At 33.0% G+C, this 14,283-nt stretch overlaps 2 protein-coding genes across 2 annotated transcripts; one reads left to right on the forward strand and one right to left on the reverse strand.

Annotated features, from left to right (window-relative positions):
* Position 1: 1 nt before the first annotated feature.
* Positions 2–990, forward strand: LOC116143983 (calcineurin B-like protein 9; the record flags this gene model as incomplete). The annotated part of the gene is made up of 4 exons (XM_031429434.1): positions 2–70; positions 175–255; positions 329–441; positions 558–990. Coding segments are annotated over 4 exons (318 nt in total), but the record flags the coding sequence as incomplete, so codon positions are not given.
* A 1,004-nt stretch (positions 991–1,994) lies between these two features.
* On the reverse strand, positions 1,995–3,985 carry LOC116143978 (histone deacetylase 2-like). Its single transcript, XM_031429429.1, has 3 exons — positions 3,757–3,985; positions 3,074–3,191; positions 1,995–2,252 (listed from the first exon to the last, which is right to left on the reverse strand). The coding sequence occupies exons 1-3, from the start codon at positions 3,870–3,872 to the stop codon at positions 2,160–2,162; spliced, it is 327 nt and encodes a 108-aa protein (XP_031285289.1). The 5' UTR covers positions 3,873–3,985; the 3' UTR covers positions 1,995–2,159.
* Between the last annotated feature and the right edge of the window lie 10,298 nt (positions 3,986–14,283).

Here is a 14,283-nt window from a genome sequence, read left to right on the forward strand (position 1 = left end):
TTTTGTTTTGTTTGCAGTTGCGTTTAGGCTATATGATCTGAGACAAACAGGGTTTATTGAGCGGGAGGAAGTGAGTAACCGTTTGTCAGTAGTTGAATTCTGAAAACTGCTGATAACTGATGTTTCAGGGCACTTGTTGGCTTTTTAGCTAATTTGTTTGAAGAATGTTTTCAGGTTAAGCAGATGGTAGTTGCCATTTTGAATGAATCCGAAATAAAATTGTCAGATGACCTTGTTGAATCGATCATTGACAAAGTAAACTATTCATTATAACTTCCTTACTTGAGTCTCTTTCTTGGGCATTTTGATACCCATAGCATCCCTGCAGACATTTGCTGATGCTGATACTGACAAGGATGGTAGAATCAATAAAGATGAATGGAAGGAATTTGTGATTCGTAATCCGTCCCTTTTGAAGAACATGACTCTTCCTTATCTAAAGTATGTGAGTTGCTCCTCATTGGAATTTGGTCGTTTTTTATCCTAAGCTCCCTAATTGTTTGTCGTTCCTTGCAAGGCTGATTATTATGCTTATTTTAATCATTATCATCTTCCAGGGATGTCACGACGATATTTCCCAGTTTTGTTTTCAATACTGAGGTTGAAGACTGAAAATCCAACATGCTTTCGACCTTGGTGATTTAGTACATAAGAAGCTGCATTGTATCTTATTAATTTGTCTTTGCAGGCATAAATAATAATTTTGAGCGTAAATTATGTAACTTGAGCTTGGAAACTCAGAATGACCTGAATTTAGAAGCTTTGGAAAGCTAAGAAAAAGAGCTATAACTTTCATGTTTCGGGTTTTTCCTAATTCTTACTAGACAAGGATGAAAACTTAGCTTGAAGTTGTGAAAGGTACGCAGGGAACTGAAGAAAAACGTCTTCAAACATACTTTAGTATTTCTGCCATAACTTGAGCTGTAGACCTCAGATTGTGCTGATTCTTGAACGATCAAAAAGATAATTGAAAGGGCTACAATTCATATGTTTAACACTTTTCCAGATTCGGACTATATCAGGATCAAATTTGGCCCGAAAATATTCACTGCGGCGAGGAAAAAGCTTCGCTGCGGCAAAACCTGCATCAGATGTAAAAATAAAACGACGCGTTTTGGCTTGCTAGGGCTTCATCCTTAAGTGAGAGAGGTATCAATTAGAGCAAAAAGGAAGAGAAAATGATCTTGGTTCGTCATTTGAGAGGCAGCTCATGGAAGGAGAAAATTATTGAAGATTTGGGCTTCAAATTAGAGAAGATTTCTCCATCTTTTGCTTGTTTTTCAATGATGAATCTTGATTCAGTTTGTTTTGTTATTTCATTTCGTTTTTGAGTATGAACTGAGTTGTTTAGCTAGGGTTTGATATAACCTTGATACAATGATTCAAATTTATATGAATTGATTTACTTTGAGTTTTAATTTCATGCTTGAATGTTTATCTCTTTGCTTAATGACTTTTGGATGCTTGATCACCATTAAAATGTGTGTTGTTCACAATGAGACTGATAAGTAATTTGTGATTGTGCCTCTTGGGATAAATACCGTAGATTAAGCAAATGCTAGAGATAGGTTTAGCGATCTATGAAATTTAGATAGAATTTCATAAAGCTTAAAAGACTTTGAACTATTAATCTTTATTTTGTTGGGTGCGGAAGCTTGATAGGGATAAGTAGGGAAATTTAGCCTGAGAAGGTATGTTTTACAACTTAGGGAATTCAATTTTCAATCAAAGAATTAGAACTTGAGTAATAGATTCTATGATTTGGGTTAACGTATCTAGGTGAAATCAACACCCTAACATTTTTTAGCATTGTTTAATTAGTTAAGTTGTTAGGTTTTGCTTTAATTTCATTATTATTCATTTATATATATTTTGTTAATTTGTATTTAGTTATTAATTTTCCATCAATCCAATTTATTGTTGCTTTAATTAAGACTTAAACGAAGGAAATCGGTACTTAGTGACACTATCCTCGTGGGAACAATACTCACTCATCACTTTATTACTTTATGCGACTAGTATACTTGCTACATTTGTATGTTTATGAAATCAGGCATCAGTTACCTGTGTACATTTTTTTTTCCTGGTAATCAAACAGTGCTGAACTGAGGCCGTGGGAGTGGAGATTTTTCTGAATATTGAAGGATTGTCAACGAACCTTAGTGCTGTCCACTTTGGAGAAAATCAGAATTGAGGGTTTTGATTGTTTCATTGCAACAACTCAATTTCCAAATTGATCTTCTACATGTTCCCTATATAATGTCATGAATTTGGATGCTCATAATCTGGTTATATTAAACTATCAAAATAAAATTCTAATATGTTGTCAACTACTTAACCTTTACTTTTTTTGAAATTAATAATAATACAGCCGTGGGCTGCTTGCTCAACGATAGCCGACTCAAATAAAATAATCACTCAGTTCAAACTCATCACAATCTATTACCTAGAAAAATGAAGCGACTTCTGATGGTGGTGAGCCATCTTATTTTGGGTTTCTAAATTATACAATCAGTAAAAGGTGAACCAGATGCATAAGGTATACCCAGAAGACAAACTAATTGAGAGACCATTAAGCTCAAATCACATAAAATAAAACTAAAAATAACAGCTCTAGTAAGTCCTTACCACAGAAGACCAAGTTAAACATGGCATTTTGACCAGCATTACCACTTAAAAGTCTCACTACTAAGAGAATTTTCCTTCAAAATTATTTGTGCAGTATTGCATCTTCATGGCAAAACTTATGGAACGAGATGAAAGGCACCAACTGGCAAGTCATGCATATAATACATATGAACTAAGGACCCATCTGTATATCCATGCATATTATCGAGCTGTAATTGGACTTTACAGCTGTTACAGTATCAATTTTCATAATCCTTTAGAACAGACTCCTACAATGTAACTTTTCCCATTACAAGTCAATATTGCCTTCTAAACCACTAGAAAACAAGCTCGATGCTAGCTTACATAGTTAAATACTTTCATATCAACTCTTGTATTCATAATAAGTCACTGCATATGCCAAAGAGAAAGAAAAGCAAGAGTTCATCAATGATATAAAAATTACCACAAGGAGATCCTTTTTTGACGCTTCCATTGGCTCAACAATACGAGTTTTGTCCAAAACACCATCCAAATTGAGGAACTGGCATATGCGACCCCATTTAGAAGAATCAAATGGATGCCTTCATCAATTGCACGGACAAGTCAAGAAAACAGTCTATTAACTACTCAAGTTCAGTCCACAACCCACCAAATTTAATGGAATTGGATTTTTTACATTATCCATGATTAGCACAAAATCCTGTTAGGGAAAGTTATACCATGCCTAAGTCCAAATTGTTTCACGGTCAGCAATAATGGATTAAATTTCGTCTTGGGCTGGAAAGGTCTAAACAAATAAGTCCAAAGCTAAACTCTAGGAATTAGGCACGTTCACGCTCTAATTGAAAACGCATATATTAAGCTAGTTAACCAAATTAATTTAAACTCTTCTGTACTTCAAATTGATTATACTCTTTTACATTTCTTCACTAATCCGTTCAAATAATAATGAAAAAAAAATATAAAAATGAAATCACATAAACTGAAAGAAAAAGAAGTAAGAGCCTCAGCTTCTCTATTCCAAGAAACGAAATATCGTAAGCGCATGAGTAAACCATTGGGACCTCAATAAAGCAATAAAAAATTATCAGTCCAAAATTAAATTTAACCTGTATAACTTGTAAAAACATATCAGTGTTAGGTTACCTTGGAAGGGGAACATCGAAGTAGAGCTTGCTGGAGAGAATTCTGTTTCGCTGGAGAGTTTCAGCATCAGTTGCAGTTGAGGTTGATGAAGAAGACGACATTGTAAGATTTCGCATGTAGCAATACAGAGAATGAGATACTTTGACGGTGGCGAATGTCAATATAACATAGAGAATGGGTTTACCGAGTTTCCGAGTTGATTCAACGACAATCGGTATGAATTGGTTCTTCATGGGTAATCGTCCAGTAAGTAAGTAGAGCGGATAAAAGGGGAAACATAAAAGCAGTGTTGAATTGAGATTCGTTGATCTTACCAGTTACCGCTCATAGGATTGCCATTTGGCGCCTTCAATGAATTGGTTTAAATATGCTGCTACGTGGCGTGGGAATCCAATCGGCTTCGTTTGGTTCACATATTAAGTTTTTTCAAAAAAGTTAACTTTATTTCACCAATTTTGAAAATAGTTTTCTAAATTATTCAATTTCTTTTAATCCCCTTAAATTTGTTAATTTAACTATATAACCCTTAAAAAAAATTTTAAAAACTGACAAAACCACCTCAGTAACTCAAATTTACCAGATTCCAATCACCACAGCCAGAATCTGGTGTAGTGGCGCACTATCGCCTGAATCTAGCCTGTAATACGTCGATCTATCCTTTTTCAACTAGATCCACATTAGATCTGGCCGAAAAAGGCCAGATCTACAACCAAAAATCTAGCCAGATCTTTGGCCGTAGATAGTCGTCAACGATGGCTGTATCTTTGGCCGTCGTTGATAACCAAATGTGGCCAGATCTGGTTGTCAAAGGTTAGATCTAGCAGCAGATTGTCCTTTTCTGACCAGATCTATGGTGAATTTGGTCGGAAAATGCCATATCGGCATATGACTAGCAAGATCAAGCCAGTTATACGCCGATAAGGCAACTTTAACTACCCTCCGGCGGTGGTGGCCAACTGTCCGTATTTATGAGTGGATTGGGAGTGTTTATGTTAACTTTGAATATTTTATTATGAGGGTGTTTAGTAAATAAATAAACATAGAAGTATTTATGTTAATTTTTAAAATTTTACATCGTAATATCTACCCAATTTAACTTTTTTCAAAAAAAATATTTTTTAAACTACCCAATTGTGAACCCAACAGAGCCATATCATTGTCGGTTAATAGTTGTAGGGTCAATGAAAATCACCCTCAATAACCTCACGCTTCAACCATGGTTTCTGAAGTCAATGGCTGCAAGTTATTCTTATCTAAAGTTATAGAGGTGTAATTGTCATTAACCAGTAGTTTTATACCACTACGGGCTTAATGGGCCTATGAACGGTAGATTTGAGTTACTGGGCTAATCGTACCCGTTACTGTAGTAAAGTAAGGCCCGTGAATACTAGATATCAAGAGGAAGCTTCTTGCTATCCGGATCATGTTTTTCACGAGCAATTGACTAATTGAGCATATGATGACTGCAATGAAACTTAGCGAATTGATTAATAACATAAAGAAAATTTTAGTAATAATTTACAATTCCTTACAACGTTTGCAATAAATATGTCATTTGAAGACTAGTTAAATTGGAATAAATCCTGAAAAGGACACTTGAAGAAGATATAAAGATATAAAAGTGTATTATTATTTTTTTATTTTTTTTTATAACTGGGGTGTCAAAGTCAGTTTATGCACACCTCAACTAATTCCTGAGTTGCATTAAACACCTTATAAGTTCAAAGGACTAGATAAACCACACTATTATTGTGATAAGTAATCTCAAGATTTGAATCTAGAAACTCAAAGAATAGAGTAAACCTCGTTAACCACTAAATTCAGGTTAAATGTAATATTATTTGTGAAACAGTTTTTAAGATAATTACAAAAATTAAATTAAATTTTAAATTATTCGCAAAAGGACAATAAAAAATATACCCGAATGAATATAACCACAAATCATTTAGGCCTCATAACCCATAAATCAAATATTGCAAGGTGGAAAATGATTTTTCCAGATTCCACATAATTGTGCGATTGATGAGTATAATGTAGATGATGTAAATATAAAGATATTTAATTTATCACCACATGTTGGGTAAGTGTTATAATCAAGTGAGTGGTTGAAATTCAGAGGCATCATTGACATTAAGATATGGACGATAGCCATGTCCAAACCGTATATTAGTTTTCCGTTTGAAAATTATATAAGTTATTCCATTCAAAATAATTAGATTATGATATTTGATCATCCGGTACTTGTAACTTGATATTAGAACTGTGATCACGTGAAGTTAATGTTGCGTCTTGGTCTCTTAGATGCAGTGATACGGACAACGTCCACTTGATCTAATTTCGTCTACTAAATTCCAAAATGACCAATACTTCCCTTAACGGGCCATTGGGCTCTCGGCGTCTTCGTTAATTTTTTTTTTTTTTTTTTTTTTTGCTGGTTGTCTTCGTTAATTATTAACACGAGAAAACAACTTTTTCCCACGAATGATTTAATGACGTTTTTTTATCTATAGATTTTTAAAATATTATTTTAGTACTTAAAGTTAGTAATTTTCATTGTAAGAAATAATTTTCATGGGTGGAGAAGTGTCATTAGATCATTATTTGAGTAGAAAAAAGTCATTTACCCTTTTTAATATTATACCAAATTAATTGAGGCAAGGGGCTCCAGTTGAAATGCATAATTTCTTCAATGATTTTACTAATTATTAGCAATCTTATATATATATAATATATATATTATATATATATATTATATATATATATAATATATATATATTATATATATATATATATATATATCAACTTTCTATAGAGACACTGTAAAATATTAAAATTTGGGTAGTTTGATTTAGATAACACAAGGTATTTTAAAAGTTTATGAGTGAAAACGTGTCGTTAGACCATTATTGGGCGGGAAAAAGTCTTATTAATATTATACTAAATTTAATCGAGGTAGGGGAACTCAGTTGAAATGGATAATTTCTTCAATGATTTTTATCTAACCATATATTATAATATATATCCCTATATATAATATATATATATATATATATATATATATAAATAAAAATTTTCTATAGTGATACTTTATATAGGGGACAACTTTTATATAATCATAAAAATTATAATCTCAATTTGGAATAGTTATAAATAAGAATAAATTTTATATTGTATAGATATAATTTTTTTAATTTCCGTCTTAGTAAGTTTGCATCCACAATAATAATATTCTTATATTGTAAAAAAATACATGTTTATATTACATTAATTTTTTTTTAAAATTAATATTTATTTAAAATTGATTGGGATAACGATTTATCACTTTAGAGTTGTTATTACATCTTTTGATTTACAGGCATGGCTGGACCCAGGATTTTTGCCCGGGGGGCCCCGTCACTCTGTCACTATTGCCAATCAAGTAGTGAAAAACATAAGAAAATAATTTACAGGGAAACACAAGAAATTTTTACGTGGAAAAACCTCTTCAATATGAAGATAAAAAAAAAACCACAGGAATCTAACGACCCACTTAAATCCACTATCAATCAAAGAGTTTACAATAACTACAAATCAACCAAAAATTTCTACACAAATTTAGAGCTCAATTACAACTCTAACAAAGTAGATACCACAAGGTTTACAAAGAGATGGATTACAATCACTCTAAATCCAGATCTAGACGTTAACATTCTAACTCACACCGTCTATATTAAGATCCACACATCCTGGCATATTGACCCAAAAATCAAGTTAGATGGTATACCTAAAGATCTAAATATAGAAGATATTTATTATTTAAAGATGAAAGCAAGTTAGAATAGTATACCTGAAATCTTTCAATTTAACCGATTTTTCGCTTTCATTTTTGTTCTGAAATGTTCAATGATATCTTCATTTTGATTGTAGCAAAACCTTCCTTTTCAATTTAAACTACTAAGCATTTGTTCATCCACTCGTCTCCCCATTTCGATTACGCAAAGTATCTTAACAAGATTCATTGCAGAGAACACCCTTTCAACTGTTGCAGTAGCCACAGGGGCAAAACCAGTGCTAATTTAATAACAAGAAAACTTTTGTCATAAGCACCATCCTTCTTAAACTCAACATTTTTTTTGCAAGATCGGCAATCCCATCAACATGAGTGAAATTGGCATTGGTGCTAACATCCTCATAATAATTTCAAGTTGATTATCGAGCAACCAAAATCGTGTTGAGGAAATCGGCAGGATAGACTTTGCAAACTCAGTAATCTGTCTTTATTAATGCAGCAAAAGAGTTACTTGGATCAAGAGATGCCATACACTGAAGCAACCCCATGTTTACTTCATCAAAACGATTATTGAGTTCTTCTTGAATGTTATCTAAACTGTGTACATCAATTCCACCTTAAAATGATATTTATTTCGTAATTGGCGCAATCTCTCGTTTTGTCCTCCCAAATTATCTTCTATGTTCTCTCCGGATTGGTATGTCATTATCTTTACACATATCATAGCTTCTTTCAACAATATGCCAAGCAAGTGTCTCATTTCTCAATTTATGCAACCGACGCTTCGAAATTTGTACAAACTGCCATGGCATTAAGCAGATCTGATCTTTTCTTTGTAATGCTTGTGACAATTCATATGTGATTCCCAATACTTTCTTCATCAAGAATAACAAAAACGAATTCAAAATTCTCCATGATTCGTAATAACTCCTTGCTTGACTTTTGTTTTGCCATCATCTCCTTCATCTCAATCACTCTGAGCACACCAACAACAGAAGAAAATAGTTTATGACACTATGAATTGTCCCTATGTGTGAACCCCAACGTGTATCTCCTGGTCGTTTAATAGTACATTCTCTCGATTCAAACCGCGTCCCGTCTGAATATCACCATTAGAATCAAAGATATCACATATTCATACTGATTGTCACGTAGAAGATCTCTGCGCTTGCAAGATGCTGCCACATGTTTGATAACATAGAAGAGTTTGAAAAAATTCACCCAATGCTGAATGTTTACTTACAACTTTGACTAGTGCCAATTGGAGTTGATGAAGAAACAATGAATGTAGAAAGCAAATTTATTTTCTCTCAATATTAAAGTCTTCAAACCATTGAACTCACCCCTCATATTGCTTGCTCCATCATAACCTTGGCCCCGTAAACTTGTCAAACTCAATCCACACTTTACAAAAAAGGCATCTATTGCAGTTTTTAAAGACTTTGCAGAAGTATTCTTAACATGCCAATCCCAATAAAACGTTCGATAACACAACCCATTTTGTCCACATAGCGAAAAACAATAGCCATTTGTTCTTTCACTGCCACATCACAGATTCATCAACCAGTAAAGAAATGGTTTGTTTATCTCTCACAATTTCTGAAATAATTTTTCTTTGGTCGTCAAATGACAAAACACTAGTTAGTTTGCCTCTGGATTTTGGGGGCCATCATTTGATGTTTTTTCGGAGCATTTCCCAGCACAACTTTCTTTAGTCGTCATTGTGATTGGATAGAAACTTCAATAGTTCCATAAAGTTACCTTGATTTTCAGATTCAACCGACTCGTCATGACCACGAAATGCTAATCCTTGATGTAAAAGAAATCTAATGCAATCAATTGATGCATTCAAGCGAATACGATATCCAATTTGCCCTTTTTTTTCGACACGTAACCGATTTACATCGATGTGTTGCCTTTGGTTCATCAAATCAACACACTTGGCATGACATTGGTTATGAGTACTAGAATGATCACCAACATGTTTTTTCACTTTTGTCTTTATCTTTCCAGTTACTATATCCTTTATTCACAAAAACTTCACCACCTGCTTGGTCACCATAATCGGGTTTGAAAAGTAACAATCTCAACAGAAGATTGCATCTTTTGCCACACTATATTCCATCCAACATGAACCTTCTTTGTACCACTCTGATGTAAACCTACGCTTTTTATCTCCAAAGAGTGAAAGGAAAGTTTGATCTTTAGGTTGGCAAGGACCTTTCAACAAGTATGCTCTTCGAACTTCCTCTTTTTTGTTTGTCAGTACAACAAAGCTCATTATTGGTATCCTCAATCATGGGTCAGTTTATCAATCTCATCTAAATTGAACACCCCGATTGAACGTTGAGCTTCTTTTTCTTGGTGTTGTTGTCGCTGTTGTGGGGTTTCTTCTTCTAATGGGGTTTGATTAACCTCAATATCAGTAGAGTCTCCATCAACATTTTTTGCTGGACTTTTCTTCATTCTCTTGAAATAATTGGATATCATAATCTTATTTGTTAATGCTTTGGATTCCAAATCCAATAAACATATAATGAATTAATACCAAAGTAGGATCCCCAAAATAAGAGACAAAGAGATTCCTATTAAAAAAAAAAAAAAACTAATTAATTTAGCAACTTAATTTTTTCTTGAATAAGATACATGAACAAACCATGATATATTTAAATTCATGAAACATGATACATAAGACATTTTTTAATTTAACACATCTATTTAACACACGTTACACACCATGTCAATATGTCACCATATATAATACATTCAAATATTTAATTACATAAGACATGTTTGAAACAAGAGCCAGGAAAACAAAGTCAAAGATAATAGAAAAAAATTCTTTAACTTATTATTTGTCTCACTAAAAATCTAAAACTGGGTCCATCACTGCTAAAATTTTTCACCCAAACGCCAAACCCAATACTCTAAAGGCATCAATAAGATTTTCTTCAAAAGCAGTAGTTTATTATTTGTCTCACTAAAACTGAGTCTGCCAGACTGCCGCTGCTAAAATATTTCGCCCAAACGCCAGACCCAATACTTTAAAGGCATCAATAAAATTCTTCAAAAGCAGTAGTTTATTATTTGTCTCACTAAAACTGAGTCTGCCAGACTGCCACTGCTAAAATATTTCACCCAAACACCAGACCCAATACTTTAAAGGCATCAATAAAATTCTTCAAAAGCAGTAGTTTATTATTTATCTCACTAAAACTGGGTCCACCAGGACCACCACTACTAAAATTTTTCACCCAAACGCCAAACCTAATACTCTAAAGGCATTAATAAGATTCTTAAAAAGTAGGTAGTATGTCATTAAATAAGGAAATACTAATTACTAACCTTCAGAGTTCAGGGGTTTCAGCAGACGCAGTCACGCAGATGAGAGAAGTTGAAAAGGGGGATTTTTTTGATTTCTAGGTTGAGCTTCAGCCACATGTAAAAAGGGAGTTGGGAACTGGGGTAGAAAAAGCTGAATAAGGAAAAGACGAAAGCTAACTTTTCAGTTTTTAACCTTTGATTTTATTTTTTAATCTTCCAAAAAAAATCAAAAAAAACTTTGCAATTTTTTTTTAAAATCTGAGGGCAGGCCTGGGCCTATCCTCAAGGGGCCTGGGTCTGCCCCTGTTTACAGGTACATAATAACTCTCTAGTATAAACACTTTCTTATTAAAGTCAAAATATTTATAGCTTTTCAAACATGTTTAGAAATTTTTGGTACAAAATTTTTTGTATTTCCATACTATCATTATCAAGATTATTTAGTTTTCTTATTTTTTAATTGCAACAATAACTATTAAAACAACAAATTAAAATCATAATACATAATACTAAAACATGAATTATAAAATAAAAAATAGAAATAATAATTTTCTTAACTACATCTCTATCACATCCTAACCTACTTATATTAATAAATTAGTTTAACCATAAAATTATGAGTATTGAAAAGTTGTACTGATACTTCAATCAATCATTACATAATTAATAAAAAAATATTTATTAAATTACTTACCATTTCATCCTTTAAAAAAGGAGCATCCTATTCCAATTCCAGTTTCAGATTAATATTATATATGTATGTAATGGTCAGCAAGAGTCAATGATGTATTGATGTTAATAACAAATGAGATAATAATGGTTGTAACTTGTAAACGTAACCTCTTGCAGCAACCACGTTACCATTTTTATTATTGTTTTACCCAAAAGCTGTCTTTATTAGTTTATTATGGCAGATAACACATGACAAATATGATCCCCTTATTTTAATGAAACACAGTCCATACGATTTACGAGGACGGCCTCCGGTCCCTCATTAAAAAAATGCTAACCCCGACCGAATAGCTAAGGTTTGCCTTGATGTCCAAAAAGTTTTAAAATAACAAATAAGTACCTTCTATCATATATGATTAGTGATTTCTATTTGATAATAGTAAAAAGACTAAAATATCCTTGAAAGTTTGATATTTTAGTTTTTTGTAAATTTAAAAATTTCTAAAAACCCCAATTGATTTGCTAATTTAACTAAACACCCTAGTATATAAAATTTTTGTAAAATGAAAAAAACACCCCCACCACCTGCAGTACCAGATTTCAGCCACCATCGTCGGAATCTGGCCAAAAAATTGCCTTACGACATAGACCCATCGGATCTATGTCGTAACAAGTTGATCTGGCCTTTTCCGGCCAGATCCATGGCGGATCTGTTCGGAAAAGGCCAGATCTGGCCGTCGACGCCGCAAAACTCTCGACGGTCAGATCTGGACGTAGATCTAGCCTTTTTCGGCCAGATCCGTGGCGGTTCTGGCCGGAAAAGGCCATATCTATGGCTAGATTTGGCTGTCGAGGCCGTAAAACACTCAACAGCCACATTTGTACATAGATCTGGTCTTTTCCGACCAGATTCGTAACAGATCTGGTCGGAAAAGGCCAGATCGACGCGTTACGACACAGATCCGATGGGTCTGTGTCTTAAGGCAATTTGCCGGCCAGATTCCGGTAGTGGTGGCTAGAATCTGGCACTGCGGGTAGTGGGGGTGTTTTCGTTATTTTACAAAAAATTTATATGTTGGGGTGTTTAGTTAAATTAGCAAACCTATGGGTTTTTTAGAAATTTTTAAATTTATAAAAAACTAAAATATCAAACTTTCAAGGGCATTCTAGTATTTTCACCATTATCAAACGAAAATCACTAACAGCACATGACGGAAGGTACCTATTTGTTGTTTCAAAACCTTTTGGGTATCACTTTGTTGTTACGGCAAACCTTGGGTATGTGTAAGTCGTTCGACCTATTCTTTATTTGAAAAGCCTCAATTATAAATTAAAATAGTTAAGACCCCAGCCCATTCAATAATTTAAATAAATACAAATTTAGAATTAACAAAATGCTAACCATATTCTTTATGATGACTGCAATGAAACTTAGTGAATTGATTAATAACATAAACAAAATTTTAGTAATAATTTACAATTCCTTACGACGTTTGCAATAAATATGTTATTTGAAGACTAGTTAAATTGGAATAAATCCTTAAAAGGACACTTGAAGAAGATATAAAGATATAAAAGTGTAATATTTTTTTTTTTTATAACTGAGGTGTCGAAGTCAGTTTATGCACACTTCAATTAATTCCTGAGTTGCATTAAATACCTTACAAGTTCAGAGGACTAGATAAACCATAATATTATTGTGATAAATAAATTCAAAGTTTGAATCAAAAAACTAAAGGAATAGAGTAAACTTGTTTAACCACTAAACCCACCCCTTGAAGTTAAGTATAATATTATTTGTGAAACAATTTTTAAAATAATTACAAAAATAAAATAAAAATTTAAATTATTCGCAAAAGGAAAATAAAAATATGCCAAAATGAATATAACCATTAGTCATTTAGGCCTCATAAATCATAATCCATAAATCAAATATTGCAAGGTGGAAAATGATTTTTCCAGTTTCCACATAATTGTGCGATTGATGAGTTTAATGTAGATGATGTAAATATAAAGATATTTAATTTATCACCACATGTTGGGTAAGTGTTATAATCCAGTGAGTGGTTGAAATTCAGACGCATCATTGACATTAAGATATGGACGGTAGCCATATCCAAACCGTATATTACTTTTCCGTTTGAAAATTATATAAGTTATTCCATTCAAAATAATTAGAGTATGATATTTGATCATCCGGTACCTGTAACTTGATATTACAACTGTGATCACGTGAAGTTAATGTTGAGTCTTGGTCTCTTAGATGCAGTGATACGGACAAGGTCCATTTGATCTAATTTCGTCTACTAAATTCCAAAATGACCAATACTTCCCTGAACGGGCCATTGGGCCCTCGCTGTCTTCGTGAATTATTAATATGGGTTAACAACTTTTTCCCACCAATGGTTTAAAGTCCTTTTTTATCAGATTTTTAAAATATTATTTTAATACTTAAAATTAATAATTTTTGTTGTGAAAAAAGAAAAAATGGTCAAAAATTCGCTATAAATGAGGGTAGAATGGTGAACTAATATTTTACATTTGAATTCCGAAATCAAAATTATAGAACACAACTTTCTTCCTCTCTTTTCTTCTTTCTCTTTGTCTATTTCCTCTCTCAATCGCACTAGGCTGCTTTCTCTCTTCTCCTTCACTTTTATTTTCTTCCTTCTTTTTCTCTCTTCCCATTATTTCTCTCTTTACCCCCACCTATCCACCCGTTAACACAACAAATGTCAACTTCTTCCAGATCTAAGAAGAGG

This window comes from Pistacia vera, unplaced genomic scaffold (assembly GCF_008641045.1).
Source record: "Pistacia vera cultivar Batoury unplaced genomic scaffold, PisVer_v2 Contig435, whole genome shotgun sequence".
NCBI classification, from domain to species: Eukaryota; Viridiplantae; Streptophyta; class Magnoliopsida; order Sapindales; family Anacardiaceae; genus Pistacia; species Pistacia vera.